The 22,812-nt window shown below is 34.7% G+C and overlaps 1 protein-coding gene across 4 annotated transcripts in view; it reads right to left on the bottom strand.

Annotated features, from left to right (window-relative positions):
• The window catches only part of DLGAP5 (DLG associated protein 5), a 69,792-nt gene that overhangs the window by 4,144 nt on the left and 42,836 nt on the right, over window positions 1-22,812 (bottom strand). For 3 of the 4 annotated variants that reach the window (XM_019725755.2, XM_019725754.2, XM_074327451.1), the window contains exons 5-18: window positions 21,779-21,863; window positions 21,567-21,689; window positions 20,686-20,756; window positions 17,938-18,212; window positions 16,795-16,922; window positions 16,262-16,388; window positions 13,958-14,043; window positions 13,062-13,222; window positions 10,079-10,171; window positions 7,032-7,251; window positions 4,094-4,283; window positions 2,070-2,130; window positions 1,236-1,482; window positions 322-371 (exon numbers count right to left, since the gene is read on the bottom strand). In XM_019725755.2, coding sequence (XP_019581314.2) covers window positions 322-371; window positions 1,236-1,482; window positions 2,070-2,130; window positions 4,094-4,283; window positions 7,032-7,251; window positions 10,079-10,171; window positions 13,062-13,222; window positions 13,958-14,043; window positions 16,262-16,388; window positions 16,795-16,922; window positions 17,938-18,212; window positions 20,686-20,756; window positions 21,567-21,689; window positions 21,779-21,863 — 1,917 coding nt within the window. Of the gene's footprint in view, window positions 1-321; window positions 372-1,235; window positions 1,483-2,069; window positions 2,131-4,093; window positions 4,284-7,031; window positions 7,252-10,078; window positions 10,172-13,061; window positions 13,223-13,957; window positions 14,044-16,261; window positions 16,389-16,794; window positions 16,923-17,937; window positions 18,213-20,685; window positions 20,757-21,566; window positions 21,692-21,778; window positions 21,864-22,812 lie in introns of all 4 variants that reach the window. The other variant, XM_074327452.1, reaches the window with a different exon arrangement.

Genomic DNA, 22,812 nt, shown 5'->3' with positions numbered 1-22,812 from the left:
TCACTTGGAAATACCTAGCATAATCCAAGCCACAAATTAGATATTCAAGTATTCAATAAATTTGTCATAACAAACTTGATAAATAAATCATGGAGGGAAATAAATCTTCAGAGTTTAATACTAAAACATACTATATTTTAAAGTAAACATGAAATTTTGTTCCCATTTTGATAAAAATGAATAACGAATGGGTTTTGGAGGAAACGAAACAATGACAAGATGTAAATTTTAAATTTTGCACACAAATTAAAAAGTAATATTCATTTTATAAAACAAATCTAGATTATAAAGAAACTTTTCAAATTAAGTTGGAAAACTTACTGAATCAAGAAGATGGCATTCAGTCGTGATACTTTTAGTATCAAATAATACTGAAAAACAAAAAAGAATTATTTTTAACTTTTTAAAGAATATTCTCACAGTCCAGGGTTGTTAGAAAATGGATAAAGCCTTGAAAAATATGATAAGTTCCATATTATTATATCAAATACTAAGACAAAAATACAGGTCATCTTATGCTGTAACATTTTTTTTAAACGTTGTTGAATTTCTTAGTAAAATTCTCACCCTTAATTTCAGTATAAAAATAATTTTCTATAAGCAAATCTCATGCTTGTAATATTCAAGTTACCCAAAAGATCCTGGATGAAGAATGTAGCTGGAGTACATTAAATGTCTGGCCATCGTAATGTTTGTTTTGCCTTAGGTCCCAGCCAGAACAGCACCACAGAGCAGCAGGTGAAAATAGTAGGTGACACTATCAGACATTATTTTAACAAAAATGCAACAGTCATTTCCTACTGTAGAACAATCACAGCAAAGTAGGTAGGAATAAGCATTAGGGAAGAAAAATAGGGCATTTTGAAGAAAAGTTTGAGGATGTGTGTTGAAAGGAGGAGAACTGAAAAAAAAAACTTCAGGAAATTTTTCTAATTCTGAGTTTTCACAAACAATAAAGGACCCCAAGTTGTTAGTTGGGTTTTATGTAAAGTGTTACTTATATCCCACATGGATTAGTATCTGTTGTTAATTTTTAATAGGTCTACCTCAAAAGGTTTAGGGTGGAGAATGGGGTATTACTGCACAAACTAATTCTCACAAAATATTTACTGTGTCCAACTATTCAACCTTCATTCTTAGAAACTGGTACCCAGAAGTATTTAAGATAATCTAGACATTAGTCCAAGTTCATTTATTTACCAAAGCCTAATTTAAATATATTAAAAAGACCTCACCTGACTGAGAAGTTTTAGTTGCTTCTTCCTGTGAGATGTTCTTTTGTGATGGTATATTTTTTTCAGGACTACTCATGAAAATATCCTGTGCTGTAATTGAAGAATTTAGTTCCATTCCTTCCACAACATCTGAAATTTCTTCCTTTTTGTTAATATTAATATTATATGCCACTTCACCAGCAAGTACAGGCAAACTCATTCTTTCACTGGGTAAACAATCCATCTCCAAGTTTATTTTATTTGCACCCTGGAAGTAAAAGTGGTTTTTATATTTAACTACCAAACATTGGAACAAATAGAAAAAGTCTTGTTGCTATTAAAAATAGTAAAAACAGAAGGATGACATTCTGAACACAGGCTAAAGGACATTGTGAACCTATCTCACTCCTTAAACAATTAGCTCAGATAATATTATAGCAATAATATGATCAAAAGAAAGTTTCTCAGCAAGTACCTGTACTCCACTTCAGAGATTGGTAACCATTTTCTGTGAAGGGCCAGATAGTAAATATTTTAGGCTTTTTGAGCTATAGAGTCTCTGCCACAATCACTCAACTCTATTGCATTACAAAAGCAACCAGATATAATATATAAATGAATGAATGTGGCTGTTATAATAGAATAATTTACAAAAATAATCTTGATGTGAGTTGAAGAATACAAAATGGCACTACGGTGTCAAATAAGCTAAAGGCCTTTGAAATAAGAACTATCATTTTATATGACTGATTTAGACTTCCAATGGATATTCTGGGGGTTGTTTATGGAGTTACTATATACGATAATGATATAGATAACATACTGGGCTATCTAGGACTCTAGAATATGACTTACCTGGTTTACTTCAGTTAAATCTTGTAATCCAGGACACTGAGAATCTTCTACTATGCCGTTCCTGAAAAAAGAATAAAAACAGCATTGTACTCAGATAATCAAACATATTGCTCTGTTTTGACTTGTTTTGAGACTATCCTTTATGGATCAAAGATGGAGTCTGGTCCAAGATCAGGCCTGATCCAGATAGATTAGTTTGGGACTATAGCTACTATAGGATGGCCTGACAAAACAAATGCATCCTTCCCCAGAAAGCTCACAAGTCTGTTTCCATTCTGGTCAGTTCACTAGCAATCCTGTGAACCTCAGCCAAATCCAGAGCTACATACCAGAGAAAAGTTAGGAGAAAGGTAACTTCTGGGGGCGGGTGGCAGTTTGAGGCGACAATTCAATTATTGTATAGCTGGACTTGGCTACATTTACTTGTTAGTTATAAACTCTAATCCTGAAGTCCTTAACTTGTATTTTATTAAAAATATCTGTCTCAACCTCTTGCAAGTCATGTTTTTGTTTTTTATTTTAATACACTTAATTTTTCTGGTTTTCAGTTGCACTCTGCCTTCATCGCACAAAGTTGTTTATGTGTAAGATGCTATCTTTGGGAGTATCTTTGGGAATTAAGTAAAAAGACTTTTAAAAAGTACCTATAATGTCACTTAAATACAATCATGGATCTTCTTAATAAAAGTATATACAAACAAAGTAAAATAATTTGCATTTAAGAAATGACAATAAATTGTTATTTTATAATCCACAGGTTTCTAGAACATCTAAAATATTTTAGCCCCCACAAAGGCTAAATATACTTTGGTTTATACCAATAATTAAAAATACTAAAACTTGTTCCATGAAATATTTAAGAACAATAGCTTTCATTTGTCTCCTCTATTTCAGTTCCTAGGGTGTTCTTTGTATGTTTGACAGCCTTCAGTTGTGCTGCGACGACTGATTTATCCCATAACCAGATTAATAATCCTGATAGTCCTCGCTTGGCTCCAGATTATAATTTTATTTCCTATTTATTTTAAAGCATCTTTTTCCTATGAGCTTTCTGGTATATTTATGTCCCATGAACAAGGACTATATAGGTAATTTGGATGCATGTGTGCAGAGGCAGTACTATGTAGTGGAAAGACTGTAAACAGCCTCCAGGTTTGCCAATTATATGCTAAATCTGGGTAAATTACTAACGTTTCCAGTCTTCTCACTTGAAAAATGGGGATCTAGTACCTCCCAGGATTGTTGTGAGAATTAAATGAGATGACACATGGCTAGCCCATAGTAATTGCTCAGTACACAGTAGCTCCCCTTCTCTAAGCTTAGTTTATCTACCAGCACAGCAATCACAAGGTACTCCCTATAAAGGCTGGTACCAGGTGCCTACCTCTCAATGACCCTGCAGGAAGGCAATAACACTGCTGTTTGGAGACGATGAAACTGAAGTTAAGGGAGTTAATTAACTTGTCCCAAGGTTTCATATCTAGTATGTCATACAGCTGGTTTTGAGCTCAGATCTATCAAGCACCAAAGTTGCAGTCTGTGTAGCACCAAAGGACACTACACTGTTTTTCTTCCTAGTTCTGTAGAATTAACTTTGCCTATCTAAACACGACCATTCATCAATCTGAAATCTTAAGCTTCAGTTTTGCTCATTTATAAAATAGAAGTATTGCCTATATGTTACAGGGTCATTGTGAAATTAAATTAAAAATGTATGTCTTGCATATTTTACCAGGTTAATAAATCAGCATGTACTAAACTCTTACCGTGTTTCCCCAAAAATAAGACCTAGCCGGACCATCAGCTCTAATGCATCTTTTGGAGAAAAATTATTATAAGACCTGGTCTTATTTTACTATAATATAAGACCTGGTCTTACATAACATAATATAAGACCGGGTCTTATATATGTCATATATATTAATTTTTTATATTAACTTTTGCTCCAAAAGACGCAGTAGAGCTGATGGTCCGGCTAGGTCTTATTTTCAGGGAAACACGGTAATAACACATTAAAGAAGTACCTGTTTTCAGGAATATCTGAAAGCAAAGTCTTCTCAGCATGTTCACTTCTGGTGCTCTTAGGATCAGGATTCTCTGGTGACGTCATTTGTCTTACAAGGCCCATCTCAGCCCTGTTCTCAGACACAGCTTTGCTGACAGACTTAGGTGTTCCAAGTTTTTGAGAAACACATTCAGAAGAGATAGAAAGTCCTAGAAGATGAGACAAATTACCTCAATATCAAAAAGTTCTTTCATTCACTTTTCATTATAATTAGGAAGACAGTGCAAATTCTTCCAGTTCTCCTACAAACTACCTTCTTTCTCCTGTGAAATAATGTTTCTTAAAGTCAAATGCCCAGGACTTACAGTTAAAGATAGTATTGAGCACACACATTCTACTTTCTCTTGACATCCCACTTCTATAAGCAGTAAGAGATAATATTAAAAGACAGAATACTACAAGGACAAAGGAAACCAAAAAAGAAACAACAATAACCAGAGAATTTTGAAGCTGCAATGTAGATGGGTGAGTGGACTCTTACTTAGTAGACCAGAGAAAATAAATCCAAAGCAATAGTCAGGAAAGATGAGAATCAACCCAATTTATGCCACAGCATGCCTCAAAAGAATTGGTAGCCTCAACTATCTCTGGAAGTGGAGATGAAAATGGAGCTAAAAACAAGGAGATTGGTTCTAAGTCACCTTAAAGAACAATTAGAGCCCAGATTTCTTTCCTCATTTTGCACAGCTGGGCAACTGTCATCATCCCTCCCTCCCCACCCCCCAACCACCGCCACCACCATCACCACAAAAATCAGAAAACTAGAGGCTTATTCCCCAAAAAACGTAAAAGAGAGGGTGTCTGGTTTAGGTGATACCAGGTAAGGTTGAGAGATGGGTATTATATGGAAAACAAAGGGATTAAGTGACTATTTACAAATAAACTGTTGCGACACTCAGATGTTTCCCCCCACATGGCTCTTGAAAGATTAACAGCCAGAATTATATGTTCCAGGCAACAGACTGAAAGAATGTTCTCTGAGGAATCTAACTAGCCCATGAGAAAGGACAAGTCCAGTGATATGCATGTTCCCAGCACAACGGAGCAGTTAACCGCCCCCCCCCCCGCCCCTCCACGAAAGACCCTACTCACACTCCGCCATGCAGAGCCCTGCTTGTACCCTGCTTGGCAGGGAGCCGTCCCCAGACACCTGAGGAAAGCCTCTACTGTGAGAGATAGAAACCAGATAAAAATACCTTAGAACAAATACTGACTATATGGGGGAAGGAAACATAAAAGTTAGCATTCATGGCCTCAGAAAGATAAGACTGTGCAGTTATGAAACAAGTACAGACAGTAATAAAATGAAACATAAACACTCGGAGAATGAGGAAGAGCTCTTAGGAATTAAAAATATGATAGCCAACATGAAGTTGAGGAAATGCAGAAAGTAAAAGAAAATAAGAAAGAATGATAAAAACAGTCTATTTACCAAGAGAAAAATATGTGTTTCTGAAAGAAAGATAAGAGAGACCTAAGGGGAGTAAATCAAAGGAATAATTCAAGAAAAAAACCTACACCTTGTATAGAGAGGGCGGTAAACAACTTAAGATCCCAAGAAAAATTACTAATCACTGTGTTGTATGCCTGAAATTAATATAATATTGTATGTCAACTGTAATGGAAAAATACAAAAAAAATTAAAAAGAATTAAAAGTAGTTGCCTCTAGGTAGTGACAAATGGGATGAGAGGGGTTTCGTGGGGGGGACTTCTGCTTTGTAACAAGCCTCATATAAACTATGTGCTGTATAACTAACATCCAATTTTAAAAAGATGAATTTTTGCCATAAGCCTTAATCTCCCTAGTCACAAGGAGAGAGTTGGGTACATGAAATAGTGGTGAGTTCGTAGCTGTGGAAACCACTAGAATCCTTGGGAAGTAAGTAGCAAGGGGCCATGTTATCAGCAGTGAGGCAGTTTCTGGGTATCCAGGGAGTGCAGCGGCTGAGAGGAAAGGAAGCAAAACCCAAACTGCACCAGGTGTGACACCTAAACTGACAGGGAGGTTATCATATACCTGAGGTTATACATTTACATTTTAATGTAAATATTAGATAGCAGCTCAGGTTTATTTTCAGAAAACTTCCTAGTAAAATAATGGGGAGTCCTTCAGCTGATTAGTACTTGAAGAGGCTTTGGCTCCTTTCTCTTTGAAATAAGTATCTAGCACTTAAAGCACTGATAGAAGTGCCTCCCAAGATATAAGGAACAGATTACTTCCACTATGGCCTCACGTTCTGTGGCTTATCAATAAATAAGTTCAATCACGATAAATAAATTCAATCTAATAGTCTATGAAAAGTTGCTATTGAAAAACATAGCTGGATTTAGAAAATTTTAAGAATAGTTTCCTAAAATATTAAAAACTGGTTTCACTGGAATATTTTGAAATTAGTGTATTTTACTGTGTTTCAGAAAGATCTGAGCAAAAGTTTTAATACAAATGAAAATAAAACCAAACCCATCTTCCATAAGCTTCATTTTAAAGCACAACTAGAGAGGCATAATAGTTCGATGACTAAGTTTCCTTTGCATCTTAAATTCTAATCCAACTTCTAACTAACCTGAAGGAAATGAGAAAATCACCTAACTTCTCGTGCTCCCATCATGTCCCTTACCTCTTGGGATCCTGTGACCTACCAAACAGGATTATGAGGTTAAGTGGTAATAACAGATGTGAAATTACTTTGAAAATGTAAAAGCAGTTTAGAAGATGTCATGCTTTCATCTAATCATACCCATCAAAATGTGATTTGCATGTGTTTGAGTATATAGTCTATTTTCCAGAAATCACAGAGAGCTTATATTCCTTCATGTGAAAACTATTTTTCACCCCCCATACAACCTCCCATCCAACCAAATATTTTTCTTAAGTAGTCTCAGCAGAAAAACTAACCTGAGAATGATTTAACAGGACTTTCAACCCTGAAAAATCCAGCATCAAACACAATTTTATCAATTTCCTTTGGCATGCCAGGGCCTGCTGCCTCAGCATGTTCTTCCTGCTTAATTCTCTCTCTCATTGCATTTTTTATGGCAGCTAGGCGATTTCTAGCTGCAATTCTTCCACCATCGTCCTGTTTTGGTTTACTTGCTACACCCGAGACAACTTTTTTCTGCAAAAAGAAATGACGATATTTATTAAAGCTACTCATTACCACCTTACAAGAAAAACAAAGCGTACATAACATATTTCACACATTCATCATACATTTATCAAGTTCCTAGTATATGCTAAAAATGCTGGGGGTCAAAAGGCAAAGGACAAAGTTTCTGCCCTCAAGGAGTTCCTAGCATCACAGTAGAAAAGCTAGAGAAGAACACGGAGAAGAACACATGTCATGTTAGTGACACATTCTGAGGGCTGTAGGAGAACATAAGGATAACACCTAAATCAAACTTCAGAGGCATCAAGAAAGGCTTACAGGAAGTAGCACCAGGCTGAAATTCAGTTAGCCAGGCTGAAAAATAGGGTGACGAAAGGGCTCTGTAGAGAGGATAGCATGTTTGCAGAACCAGAAGTGAAAGAAAGCATAGAGGATTTGTCAAGAGATAAGTAAAAGCTAGATTATAAAATCGCTTACATATTACCATTTTAAGGAGACACATTTATACAGAGGACAAAGGAATAGATTATTGATGATTTTTAATCAAGAGATTAACATTATCGGATGTGTATTTTAGAAAGGTCACTCTGTCTACAGCATGGAGAATAGACTGGAGGATTACAAGCCCATTAGGAAGGAGACTACTGCAATGATACTGGGAAAAGGAGATGGTAGTTAACTTGAGGAAGAACTAGAAAGAAGTGAAGAGATATTTAAGAAGTACAGTTAAGAGGACTTTGCGTATTAGATGTGTGTGGGGTGGAAATAGTAAAATAAAGAAGGGTAAGAACCAAAGAAGATACCGAGGTTTCTATCTTGGACACCTAGTAGGATGGTTATACCATTCTCTGAGACAGGGAAACATCAGTGTGTGTGGAGATGATTTCAGTTTGGGATATACTGATTTTAAGGTATACTGAGTCAGGATATATAGAACAAGAGCTCAGCAGTAAGTGTAGTTTGAAATACAGATTTGGAAATCATCACCGGGTGGGCAATTGCACAGGAAGAATATAGAAGGAGAGAAGAGAATTGAGGTAGAAATTCTAAATATCACAAACACTGAAGGGATAAGTGGAAAAACAGAAACTTGCAAACATGACTGAAGAATGGGCAGAGGTAGAAAGAGAATCAGCATAGAATTTTAAGAAAGTAAGCTGTATTTAATACTGCAGAGGATTACTTTATAATTAAGTGTCTAATAACTTCAACAACTAATGGATCAATAACCTTGGTTCTAGAGGCACAGAGAGGGGTAAAGCTGAATTGCAGTGAGTTGGAGAAATAAGGGGGAATCAAAATAAAGACAGATTATAGACAACTTTTTCAGCTTGTCTGATTGGGAAGAAAAATAGGAACAGAGGTACAGATAACTAGAGGGAGGGGTGGATATCACAGGTTTAGTTGTTTTTTGTTTGTTTGTTTTGTTTTAATGTAAACCAAGAGAAGACCCTTAAACATGTCCAAAAACTGATGAAAAAAAGGGAAAGAGAGAAAACAAGGCTAACTGATGGGATGATAGGTCAATGAATAAGAGGTAGGAGGGAATGGTATCAAAGTACAGGTAAAAGCCTAGTTTTATTTTATTTGTTCTATAATCTTAACTGTGGCCTATAAAAGAAAGTAGGAGGAGAGAGACACCTGGTGATAAGAGACAGAAGTACAAGTCTCTGATACAATGCAATCTATATTGTTATAGCGGTTATCTATATATCACTGACGATATTAATGCTTCCAGGACTAAGTACTCAATAAGAAATACCCACAATAGCTTCAAAATATTCAAGCATCCTTCACTGCTTAGTAGATTTGAAATTCATTCAATTAATTTCATCACTATTCTCAGGGTCCTTGTCGTGAGACTTCATTACTAAAATAATTTTATAATAAGGTTCTTTCAATAACACACTAACATGTTAAACAAATTCAAAACAGCGTTTTTATTTGGATTCTATAGTATAATAAAATACCAATCTAGAAACCCGATTTTTATAAAGGCATTTTTCTGAAATCTAAAAGAAAAACTGACTGCTCCAAGAAGTTAGAGAAGTATCCATTTGGACCAAAAACTTGGAGTTAAAACATTACTAGAAAAAAAAATTGCTACAAATATGTAAGAATAGAACCTATCATGTCAACAAAGCCAATTTTACAGAGAAAACAGGAAATTTTACAAGATAAAGAATATGGAACAAAGCAGAGGTTCTAAAGAGCCCACTGTTCCTATTTTCTATTTAAAACATTCTTTCATTTTGAAATATATCACACAAAAGAGTATATAAAACAGAGAGACAGCATAGCCTAATGATTAAAAATATGGGAGCGAGAAAGAGTGGCCTAAAACCTAGCTCTGCTGGGGCAAATGATTTACTCTTTCTGGACCTCAGATTCTTGAATTGTGAAAAGAAAATAATAGTGCCCACTTCATAGCACTAACTGTTGTGGAGATTAAATCAGTTAATACATATAAGGTACTTGGAACAATATTTGGCATATATTAAGTATATATAAATTTACTACTACTAGTACAAAAATATATATAAGCAGTTTAAATAAAACAAATATGCACATACCCACTATTTAGCAACTTAGAAGCTCTCAGGCAGGGTGCCCCAATTTAATCACAGGCCCCACCGTTCTCCCTCCAGAAATATCCACCCTGAATTTTGTGTTGATCATTTCCTTACTCTTTCTTCAAAGACAATCAGAATATCGTAAGTAATAGATGAAACTTATTTTGCAAGATGATGAAAAATCTGAAGTTAAATGTTTTTAAATCTTAAAAATGAAAATTCATTAAAGTAGACAGGTCTATATTAGAAAACCACAAACTTACCCGAAAGAACTTTTTGCTTGTATTATAATTGTCTTGCCATCCAGATTCCTCAAGTTTGGTCAGATTCTTGAATTTTTGGTTTACATCTTCTATCTGTCAATAGAGTATACAAGTTTATCAGAGTAATGCTAACCATATTAACATTGCAAACTAATGAACTGAGGCTTCGAAAAAATTGAGAGCGACTTGCACTGGTGACATATAAAATTAGACTAAGTCATTCTCGATTTAGAATTCAAATCAAGAATTCTATGGTAAAACTGTTTATTATTATTTTTGTCTTATGAACCTCCAAAATCTACATAAGGGATGTTATATATGAATAAATCTCCTAAATTATTTTTGATCTTGAAAAGATGCTTAACATCATGACTCATTAGGGAAATGCAAATCAAACCTACAGTGAGATGCTTCACACCCAATAGGATGGCTCTACTAAAAAAGACGGACAATAACAAGAACTGGTGAGGATGTGGAGAAATGGGACCACTCATACATTGTTGGTGGGAATATAAAATGGTATAATTACTTTGGAAAACAGTTTGGCACTTTCTTAAAAAGTTAAACACAAACTTACCATATGATCCAGGAATATTTAGGCATCTACCCAAGAGAAATGAAACCATAAGTCTGCACTAAGATTTGTATGTGAATATTCATAGAAGATTATTCATAACCACCAAATAGTGGAAATAACCTAAGGGTCCATCAACTGGTGAATAAAGAATGCTATATCCGTACAAGGAACTACTACTCAGCAATGAAAAGAAACCAAGTATAGGTACAAGCCACAATATAGAGGAACCTCAAAAACATCATGCTAAGTGAAAGAAGCCAGATACAAAAGACCATATATTGTATGGTTCTATTTAATATGAAATTTCCAGAAAAGGCAAATATTTAGATAATAAGTAGATTAGTGGTTGCTTGGGAATAGGAGTAGCAAAGGAATTGACTATAAACAGGCAGAGGGATCTTTTTGTGGTGATGAAAATGTTCTAAATTTGGATTATGGTGATGGTTGCACAGCTCTGTAAATTTTACTAAAAATCACTGACATTGTATACTTAGAATGGGCAAATTTTGTGATATGTAGATTATACCTCAACACTGTTCTTTAAAAAATAAAGGCTCCAGAAGCCAACTTGAAGAGGATCCCACTGGCCAAAACTTGGAAATGAGAGTCAGTAAAGTGTAAACAATGTAAACACATCAAATATCTTTAAATCCATAAATTAATAATGATACTAAAAAACATAAAATTAATTGGTCATCATTAAAGAATGCTAGTGAACCAATTCATTATTATAAAAACTGGAAAATATGCATATATTAAAACTGGTCATACGGTAATGCTTACATTATTATGGCTATATTAACACTTATTCACATTCTGAACTATATAAATTACTGGGATTATTGTTATTTCTTCACTTGTCTCTCTAGATTTAAAAATTGTTCTGCTTTTTATTTGCTTATTTTTTTATGTATCTATCAATTCACCTCTAAACTCTACAAATAAGTTTTCTCTTAATATACTTAAAAAAACAAACCAATCAGTTATTCTATTCAGTTCCGCTTCACGGAGACAGATCTTGCTAAGCCCTTGGTCCTCCTCCTCCGCCAGTCTGAACTAGAAGCTTCCGCAGCTTGTTGCACACCTTCTTGACTCACCTCAGCCACAACTCCCTTAGCTCCTTTCTGGGGATTGGTTCCGCTTCCTCCCCTTCCTTGGCTTACTCCCTCATTTTTATGAGGTACTCAGTTTTCTGAGAAAGGATGCATGGGTGGTAAAATTTGAGACTATGTGTCTTAAAAAGTACCTTTCTACCCTCACACTTGACTGGTTGGGTATAGAAATCCAGACTGGAAGTTATTGTCTCTTAGACGTTTGAGGGAATTGTTCTCCCAACTTTCTATGTTGTTATTGAGAAATCCAAGGCAATTCTTCCCGATTTCTGACCCTTTGTATGAAATTTGTTTTATCACTCTTCTGAAAGCTTCTAGATTTTTCTTTCTCCCAGGAGTTGTACAATTATATTTAATGACGTGCACTGGTGTGTGTCTACTCTGATTCACATTGCTAGGCACTTGGGGGGGCTCCTTCAGTCTGGAACTCAGGTCCTCCAGTTCTGGGAAAAAATTCTAAACTATTTATTGACCACTATTTTTTTGTTATCTTTTTCTGGAATTTCTATTATTTGGATATTATACTTCCTAGACTGGTCCACTTAATTTTCCTATCTAGTCTCCCCTATTTTCTATTTCTCCTTTTTGCTCTGTTTTATGGGAGATCACAACTTCATAATGAATCTTACGTTTCTGCTCTCATAGTTTTTAACTTTGAAGAGCTATTTTTGTTGTTCTCTGAATGTTCATTTTTCAATAGCTATTCTTATTTGGCAGATGAAATGTCTGGTCTCTTCCTATGTTTGCTTTGGCCTCTTTGTTTCAAGTTTGAGGCTTTCCTCAAATGTCTAGTGATTGTTGGCTACTAATTCTTAAAAGAGTATTTTACATGCTTATTTCTAAAATAACCTCAGAAAGCTAGAAAGTGCCATCTCCTCCCATACCTTTACTGATCTTCCCAGTAATTCCCTCTATCATAGCATTTTTTGCATTAGATTGGAATTACATATTGTGTCTGACTCAGCATTAAAAGTATAAAACTCCTCTGGGACAGAGAATGTGCCTTATTAACAACTTCTAACTGCTAGATGAACTGAATTACTAAAGACTGGATTTACTCATTTTCTCTCATGTGGAATAATTATAGGCTCTTCAACAGTTGAATATAATCACCATTTCTAAGCCATATAGAAACTATCCTGATAATATGGGGAGAGGGGATATCAGTCTTAAAATTTAGACGTATATTACAGTTTATAAAGGTGCTGTCTAATATCTCATTTAATATATCTATTATCTCATTTTTAAAAAACAGATTCAAAAGTTAAGGTATTCAAATTACTTGGCCACCTACCTGAAAACTAACCATATCCCAAAATCCATCCAGATCTGTACAGGTAGTCTCCTTTTCACCTCGTTTATATTCACAATCATCCACTAGTCCTTCAAACTGTTTGAACCTTTCTTTCATGAGAAGTCTTGTTTGACCAACTGTTGTGCGAATAAGATCTTTAGCTAAAGGAAATAAGAGGTTTTTAAAAGTTAAAGGACAAAACAGGACCTTTATTGCAAGCCAACCAGCTGATGAGATCTCACCCCAAATATCTTAGGGCTTACAGATTCAAATTCTTACCTTAAAACAAAAAATATCTACTACAAAATGTTGTCGTACAAATACTGAGCATAATATAAACTATATGCTTTAATTATTGCTAAAAATTAGCAATATTCATTCTCAGTATATTTAATGATGTGGATTGGTGTGAGTCTACTCAAACAGCAAATAGCATTCTACATGTATTTTATAAGAATTTAACATCAAAAAATTCATTGCACATCAGTATTTAAAAAGGGCTTCACACTGACAGCACACAAATGATTTTTTTCTAAATAGCTTCCCCAAATAAGTAAGATTAAGGAACTTTTCAGGAAATCTGCTCCATGTTGATTTAGGTAATTTTAATTCAGAAAATATTTTTGCCTAATTAAGCAACACCAGATATGGATGTCACTCATAAAGTCATATCAAGAAAATCTAATAATAGACATATGTCTAACTCTCAGGATTGATAGTCAATATTCTAATTATTTACACATTTTAAGTCATATATCATTTTAGCACAGAGACATTAGCAAAATTCTTACTGACAATAAAAGTATAAAGTTGGACAACACTAGATTTTGATGTTTCAGATAAATGTAACCATATTAAAATAAATATAAGATAAAAAAATATAAATGTTCCCTCACCATCATCTGGAATGTCCAGTTCAAGCTTCCTCTCCCATTCAAGGCAGTGTGAATTTAATTTCTCAGTTTCTGACTGGAGAATATTTCTAAAATTATGACATACATTTATTTCAGTTTTACAAATGTTTCTCAGATGAATACCTAAGTATTAGTACCACACTTATACAATATTAATTTCCCAGAGTTGATACTTATTTTATGAATTGTGGTATATTAAAACACATAAATATTAATACAAGTCGATATCCAAATATGTCCATCCTTCTACATCTGAAACTTACGTGGATGGTTAATGTCAAGAGCCCACTTTTCAAGCTAATATGTCTAGTTGTTTCTAGTGTTATTTTTCAGAGGCTGAACAGAATCAGACATTCTTTCTTTTTTTAAAGGTTTTTTTTTTTAATTTTATTGGGGAATATTGTGGAATAGTGTTTTTCCAGGGCCCATCAGCTCCAAGTCATTGTCCTTCAATCTAGTTGTGGAGGGCGCAGCTCACTGGCCCATGTGGGAATCGAACCAGCAACCCTGTGGTTCAGAGCTTGCGCTCTAACCAACAGAGCCATCCGGCCGCACAGAATCAGAAATTCTTTAGTTCTGTTATTAGTTCTCCATTATTGTTCATGGAACTAGGACCAATCCAACTGCCAAGAGTAAGTTAAAGCTAAAAACTGCTAAATCTGAAATTAGTGATAGGGCCTTACAGATTCTAATTACTAGGTTTTACCTGTCCGAAGACAGTGGTTCTCAGCTGGAGTCAACTTCGCCCCCAAGGGGACATTTAGCAATGTCTGGAGGCATTTTTGATTGTCATAAACTAGAGGCGCGCTACTGGCCAGGGATGCTACAAAACAGCTTATAGTGCAGAGGACAGTCCCCACAACAAGAATTATCCAATCTAAAATGTCAATAGTGCCAAGGTTGAGAAACCCTGGCCTAAAGTAAATTTAATCTGTTTCTTTATATAAAGCATCCTAGCAGGAAAAACTGACAATAGTTATTGTTTCTTAGAAGAAAAATTTAGCTGTTTACATCTAGTGGCATGACAGAGAACAACTTAATGAGAAAGGAGATGTGGCTTAGATCTGTCATTATTCAGTTGAGTAAATTGCTTATTACCTCAATGTCTCAGTTGAACAATACAATAAACTAGCTAATCTCTAAAATCCCTTAGGATTCTAAAACCTTATGTTCTAACAACAGTTGAAATGGCTGTCAAACATATTAAAAGATATACAGAATAGAGCAAATGAATATTAAAGCTATAGTAAGATAATATTTCTCCTCTATTTGATTGGTAAAGCTCAAAAAAATTGTTAATATTGCATTGGAAAAGATATGAGAATTCTCCTGCTACATTCACTCAAGAATAATGGTACATAACCATTTCCTGTATGATGTGGAATGCTAGGGCCTGTCTCCAATTGCAGCCATCTGATTTGTCTCCAAGAAATTTAGGTGACATGGTTGAGGTTTCCCAAACAGGATGTCAATTTTTTACTCTTCGCAGTTGGGAGAAACATAATCCTATCTCATGATTTAGTGGAATGAAGAGCCTCCTACCACCTCCCAATATCCTTCTTTTATAAAACAAATATTAACTTTGTTTGTGGGGGGAAAAAAGGTATGAGAAAAGAGAAACTCCCATACCTTGAGGGAGGAAGGACTGTAAATCAAGGTCTTTATCGATTTTCACAGGAGAGAACTCAAAAGCATACAAGGTTTTCTTTGAATATAGTAGGTTTTCTTTAATATAATAGAATAAACCCAATGTAAATAACCAGCAGCAGAGACCTATTAAGTTAACTGAGGTACATCCATAGAATTGGATACTACTTGGCCATCACAAAAAAAACCACACACACAGAACAACATGAGTAAGCTCTTTAAGGACTAAAATGGAATGTCTCCTACATTAAAAATGAAAACAGAATAGTATGTTATTGTTTATATTAAAAAAAGAAAAACTATATGTTTATGTTTTTCTACATATGGACTATGTATCTCTGGAAGTATTCAGAAGAAATGAATAACACTTGCCTCCAAGGAAGCTTCGAACCATGGGGTTGGGAGACAGTGGGGGAAAAAGACTTCTCACTTGTACCTTTTCCTACCTTTTGAATTAGGAACCACATAAATGTAGTAGCCATTGAAAAATAATTAAAAATTTAAAAAAATAAATGAAAATCACACAAAGTCAGTTTCCTCCAAATTCATCTATTATATTAAGGTTAAAATAGTTTAATTTTGGTATTAAATGTCTAGACATTAAAACAAAATTCTTACACTAGGAACAAATGGACAAACCTGAAATATGGCACATCATGCTGTGGCTGAGATAGCTGATCTTCATTTATTTCAAATGATGGGACTTCTTTTACTGGAAGGCCATTTGAATTTTTAGTAGTAGTTTGATCTTTACTTAAGACATTTTCTATAGATTAAAGAAAATGTTACATATAAATTTCAAAGCAACAACTCCTAAAATGACATCCTCCTCAATAAAACAAATTGTTTTAAATCCTTCAATTTTTTCAATGTAGAATTTTAAAATTTTCTCTCAATGATTTCATTCAACACATTTCCTCTAAAGTATCTCTCAATATTTTCATCTCTTCAAATTTGCATTTATTCCCTCTTCTCAGTCTGTATTTCTCATTCCAACTCTCTCTCTCTCTCTCTCTCTCTCCCCCCAACCCCCCGCCAGATCTTTCCCCATGCTTTTCCATCTCTCTGACCCCGAGATCACATCCCTGAACTATATGGAAGAGACGGCTCTATAACAAATCTCTAACAAATCATAATCCAGAAAAGTAAAAAATTTAATTGAAATACCATACCTTTATTCCAAACTGTGAGAGAATCCAAAGCACATCGTAATTTATTTGAATCTTGGTGCACTGTCTTGGCAGAGTAAGTTTTGCATTTTTGTGCCCAAATTTCTTTTATTGCTTCTTGAGTCTTATCACTAAAAACAACAGCAAAAATATATTTCATGAAACATGAACCCCATGTAGCTAAAAGATTTCAAAATTATGTTGCTTTTTAAAAACCTGGGATAAGATGGAAATACCTTTTTTTTTTTTTTTTTTTTTTAGATTTTATTGGGGAAGGGGAACAGGACTTTATTGGGGAACAGTGTGTATTTTTCCAGGACTTTTTCCAAGTTGTTGTCCTTTCAATCTTAGTTGTGGAGGGCGCAGCTCAGCTCCAGGTCCAGTTGCCATTGCTAGTTGTAGGGGGCGCAGCCCACCATCCCTTGAGGGAAATCAAACTGGCAACCTTTGTGGTTGAGAGCCCACTGGCCCATGTGGGAATCGAACCAGCAGCCTTTGGAGTTAGGAGCACGAAGCTCCAACTGCCTGAGCCACCAGGCCAACCCTCTTTTTTTTTTTTTTAACGTGTCTATTCTATAGGGGAAAATTTTAAAATACTTATAGTGGGAATGTCCATCTTTACTAACTGTAATGAGATCCAAAGGTTCTGAAGATCTCTTAATAGAACATGGTGCTGAGCAGTTTCTACCAGCCGGTCTTTGCAAAACAACCTTGTCCTTTTCTTTTAAAAGATTCCAACTGATTCCCCCCCACCCCCCGCACTTTGCAAGTTAATAATTTGTCTTTAGAGGTAGTTTTTCTAAATTAACACTCAGCAAAAAAACACAACCCAAAACAAAACCATATCTGAACTACATTATAGCAACTGCTTCTTTCTAAAAATTTATTTCTAAGTATTATAACAAAATCACTTATTAAAAGCAAAAAAAACCACAAAGTGTAACATGAAAATAATAACAATGCATAGGAAATATCAAAATTGTCAAACATTATTGCAGCCTTCGGAAGAAATTTTTTACAAGACCAAATTTTCATGATTTATTATTGACATCATTTACTAACTAAATAACTTTTTAAAAGGCCAAATCTAAGAAAGACATTTTGTTACCCATCTTAGCAAAAAATTCATTAATATTACTTTCTTACACTTCTGTTTTTAAAGGGGTCCAGGCGTAACTGGGTGTCAAGAAAGCATTGGCACTTCTGGGAGTCAAAGGTGTAACTTGATAGGTCTTCAGACCATCTAGTGGCTGAAACATAAAATCCTTAGGTGCAAAGGAACTCTTTCCTTTCATTTTTGCAGTATTTGTCTCAGGCAAGTTTTTCATTTTTGATAAGACTCCGTCTGGATCCATTCCATTTGTTGCAATGGTTTGTGAATGCAAATTATTTTCTTCACCATCAACTTGAAAAGAAATGACCTAGATATGAGTAAAAACAAAATAGAGTGAGAAATTTTCTTCTGAGGATAAATGTGACCAATTTTTACAGGACTGAAAATGTAAAAGTTGAGATACACGTTCCATGTACATAATTTAAGAGACAATAAAATACAATTAAATATATATATGGAATCAGAAGACCAGCTACACTAAACCATTGCTATAATCTAGAAAGAGAGAGAATCAGTCCTTACTAAAAGAAATAAATAATAGGTTTTAGGTATTAACAACAAATCAAAATATATGAAAACAAAGGTGGAAAAATTTACTCACCTAACAAACACATATCTTTTTACTTAAATTATGTGCATAATTACAATGGTTTGAGAATCAGAAATCCAATGTTTATTCAATGACTACTATTGTCAAGGACCAGATCCTTTATCATATGAACAAAAATATTTTTCAGTGCGACACAGTAAGATTAACCATAAAAATGTGAAGCATGTTTTCTTTTTCAACTCAATTTAATTGTTAATTTAGTTTTTATTCACTGAGATATAATTGACATATAACATTATATTAGTTTCAGGTGTATAACATGATTCAGTATTTGTGTATATTGCAAAATAATCACAAGAAGTCTAGTTAATATCCATCACCACACAGTTACAACTTTTTTTTGTGTGATGAGAACTTTTAAGATCTGCTCTCTTAGCCACTTTCAAATGTACAACATAGTATAATTAACTATAGTCCCCATGCTGTCCATTCCATCCCCGTGACTTACTTATTTTATTTTATTTTTTTAAATGTATGTTCAGGGCAGTTCCCTGCCATATTAGGAAACTGGTGTGTGTGTGTGTGTGTGTGTGTGTGTGTGTGTATATATATATATATATTTTTTTTTTTTTTTATGATTTTACTGGGGAAGGGGAACAGGACTTTATTGGGGAACAGTGTGTACTTCCAGTGTGTATATATATATATATATATATATTTTTAAGATTTTACTGGGGAAGGGGAACAGGACTTTATTGGGGAACAGTGTGTACTTCCAGGACTTTTTTCCAAGTCAAGTTGTCCTTTCAATCTAGGTTGTGGAGGGTGCTGTTCCACTTCAAGTTGTTGCCCTTCCAGTCTTAGTTGTGGAGGGCGCAGCTCAGCTCCAGGTCCAGTTGCTGTTGCTAGTTACGGGGGGCGCAGCCCACAATCCCCTGTGGGAGTTGAACCGGCAACCTTGTGGTTGAGAGGACGCGCTTCAACCAACTGAACCACCAGGCCGGCCCGGGACTTACTTATTTTATAACTAGAAGTTTGTACCTTTGACCACCTTCACCCGTCCCACTCACTCATTTTAACATAAATTTGAGAGGTTTTTATGTTTCTGACTTTTAATGAGATACGAACTGAAACCAGAGTATTTCAACCTGGACAAGAGTTTAAGGGTAATACTGTCCCTGAGGCCAGCATGGGAGTGAATGTAAAAACTAGTGATAATCCTTAAGGAGAAAATCAATCTCAAGGGAGGAGCTACAAAGTGCAGCGCTTGTCTGTGAATATTTACCTTATATTGCCTTTCTGGAGGTTCTATGTTTGATTTTTAGAAAGGATCTGGTCAGGTTTCTTACACTTTGGCATAACTTTTTTTTTTAAGATTATGGAAATGTAGCATGGATTATAAACCAAGGAACTGGGTCTTCAAAATGGTGGCTCTTGTTTGAAGACTCTACTAGGCCCTATGCTAGATGACATCAGGAATATTAGGTTATTTAATTCTTAATACTAGTCCATGTAGGTATTACATGTTAGAGATGGGAAAACAAACTCAACACTTGCCCAAGTTTACATAGCTAATTGGAAGCAGAGACAATATTCAAATTCAGGCTTAATTATATCCAAAGTCAATGCATTTCACCCTACCCCATTAAAACTAATTTTCATATGAAGGTTCCTGTCATGTGTTTTTATTACATTTTCTATCTCTTGTTAACCAAATTATGGTTTCTCTACCTATTAAGCTCTGGGTATAAGATACCTGAAAAACAACAGTAAATCCTCTTATGCTTCTTTATGGTTCAAGAGGTGTTAACACACATGTAGGTTAACATCTTAAAGCAGTTCTTTATGCTTAATATCAACTTTATGAAAGTAGCAACAAGATTTTTCAAAGTAGCCACCATGTTTCCCCGAAAATAAGACCTAGCCGGACAATCAGCTCTAATGTGTCTTTTAGAGCAAAAATTAATTTAAGACCCGGTATTGTATTGTATTGTATTGTATTGTATTGTATTGTATTGTATTGTATTGTATTGTATTATATTATATTATATTATATTATATTATATTATATTATACCTGGTCTTATATTTTATTATATTATATTACGTAAGACCCGGTTTTATTTTACTTATATTAATTTTTGCTCCTAAAGACACATTAGAGCTGATTGTCCAGCTAGGTCTTATTTTCGGGGAAACACGGTAGAAACCAACAGATGTTTATACTCTACCTTGTCAAGTTTAGTTTCTATTTTTTTGGCAGGTCTGCCTTGATTTGTTGCCTTTCTTTCTGCTTCATTATCTAAAATAAAAATAAAAGAAGTCATCCATTTTGACCAGACAGAAAATGCTACATTAAAAGTACTAGGTGATTTGGGAAAGGAAAAAAAGGCAACAATAGGAATGTATGTCTTAAAGATTAAAAGTCATATTATAAAATAGGATAAAAACAGATTAAATTTCCTGCCAATCATAGGCCATCTGTTTTCAAAACAAAACAAAGGTGTTAATGTATTTTACCTTTTGCCTCTGAAAATAGAATACATGTTTATTATAGAAAACTAGGAAAATAAATAAGAGCACAAAAACAACATTAATCAAAAAAACAAAAACAAAAAACAAAATCACCCAAGATTACGTTACTCAGTAATAATCACTATTGATACTTCAGGGTATATTTTTCCAGTTGTTTTCCAATGTTCACATATTCACATACATATATTAGAACTATAATAATCATATTGTTCAGGCTTTGACCTGCTTTTTCTTTCCCCGCTTAACATATCATGAACCATGTCATTAATGTTCTTTCATAACATTCTTAAATGGTTATACAGTATTCCACCAAATGGATGGACTGTAATTTACTGGGGCTATTAATTTTTCACTTTGAAGCATGGCTTACACCAATTCGGGTACTTCAACGTTTGAGGACCCACTGTATGTATGCTACCAGAATGTTGGGGCACAGAACCTACCTTCAAGAATTGGAATCTCCCATTTTCTCCTCTCCTATTCAAAGAAGTACATGTTGATTTTAAAAATTGAACCCAAAAAAACCTCAAGGACCGAAACATTCTAGTTCAGTCATTACTCAAGAAACAGTTCTTACCATTAGGAGCTCTTGTCACTGGCTTTCTTGTTGTAGTAGATGAGACTGTTCTGGCAATCTGCTTTGCTGTTTGAGCAGCTGATCGAGTCATTCTCACCGATGTGGACATTTCAGGCTGTAAAGCTGTGGGAAAAAGTAATCAAATCAAATGCTTTTTGTAATTGTTAAATTACTGTGGCAACTTCAGAGCTTATAAGTGCTAATATTCCTACCTTTTTTCTCTCTGTCCAACACTTTCTTTTCAGAAGTTTGTCTTTGACCAGGTAGAGTTGCTCGAACATCGTTCCCATTATTAATCTATTTAAAAGATTAGGTGCTGTGTGATTTAATTGCATAATGAATCAAACCACCACATTTTAAATCTGTAAATTGACCCATCATCTGAAATATGACTATTGTAAATGACCCAGCAAAAAATCCACTACCCCAAATAAAATGGGGTAAAGAAAAAAGTTTTCCATTATGTAAGTTTTCTTACAAGCTTTTTTAGAATCATAGAATTGAGAAAATGCTAATAACCTAAGCTATTAGAAAGAGCTGACTATAATCATCTGAGAGTCCTTTAACATACCAGGCATGTTTTCACTTCAAGACCTTTGAATTTTGCCTAGAAAATTCTTCTCCTGGACAGAAAGCTCTTTGCCATAGTTCGCTCTTTCCGTAAAGACTTCATTCAAATGCCACCATCTCAGTGAGGCCCAGTCAAAATTCCACTCTACACCTACATTAGTACTCCCCATCTCCCTTCTCTTTTATCTCCTCCATAATACTTATGACCATCACACAAACGACATCCTTATTTTGTTGCCTATCTCACATGAAAAAAACGGAATTTTGTTTTTGTTCACTATCCTAGAGCCTAGAGCATGGTAGTGACTAAAACTTTACTGAATACGAAACTTAGCTACTTCACCTGACAAAGAGGCATCCTACTTCCCCCTTGCCCGCTTCACTTTATTTTAGTACTCCTCCTAATAACTTTATCCATAATGGTGTTTTGAAGACCCATAAGTTTATAACACCCACTCTATGTGCTTTATATTCCTATTTGCATTTTATGGTGGCATGGAATGTATAATAGAAGTCCAGTAAACAAAAAAAAGAGTGTGACACAAAGACAAAGCTTGGTATTGATGTCATAAGGAATGCCTGGGCAAAGACTACTTTAAGTGAATACTTTCTTAACATTTGGCCAAAATTGCTCTGTCACCATACCAATAACAGTGATTTGGGTACTATTAACTCT

Source organism: Rhinolophus sinicus, linkage group LG03 (assembly GCF_036562045.2).
Source record: "Rhinolophus sinicus isolate RSC01 linkage group LG03, ASM3656204v1, whole genome shotgun sequence".
NCBI classification, from domain to species: Eukaryota; Metazoa; Chordata; class Mammalia; order Chiroptera; family Rhinolophidae; genus Rhinolophus; species Rhinolophus sinicus.
The sequence above is the reverse complement of the archived record's forward strand: the minus strand, read 5'-3'. Positions and strand labels throughout refer to the sequence as shown.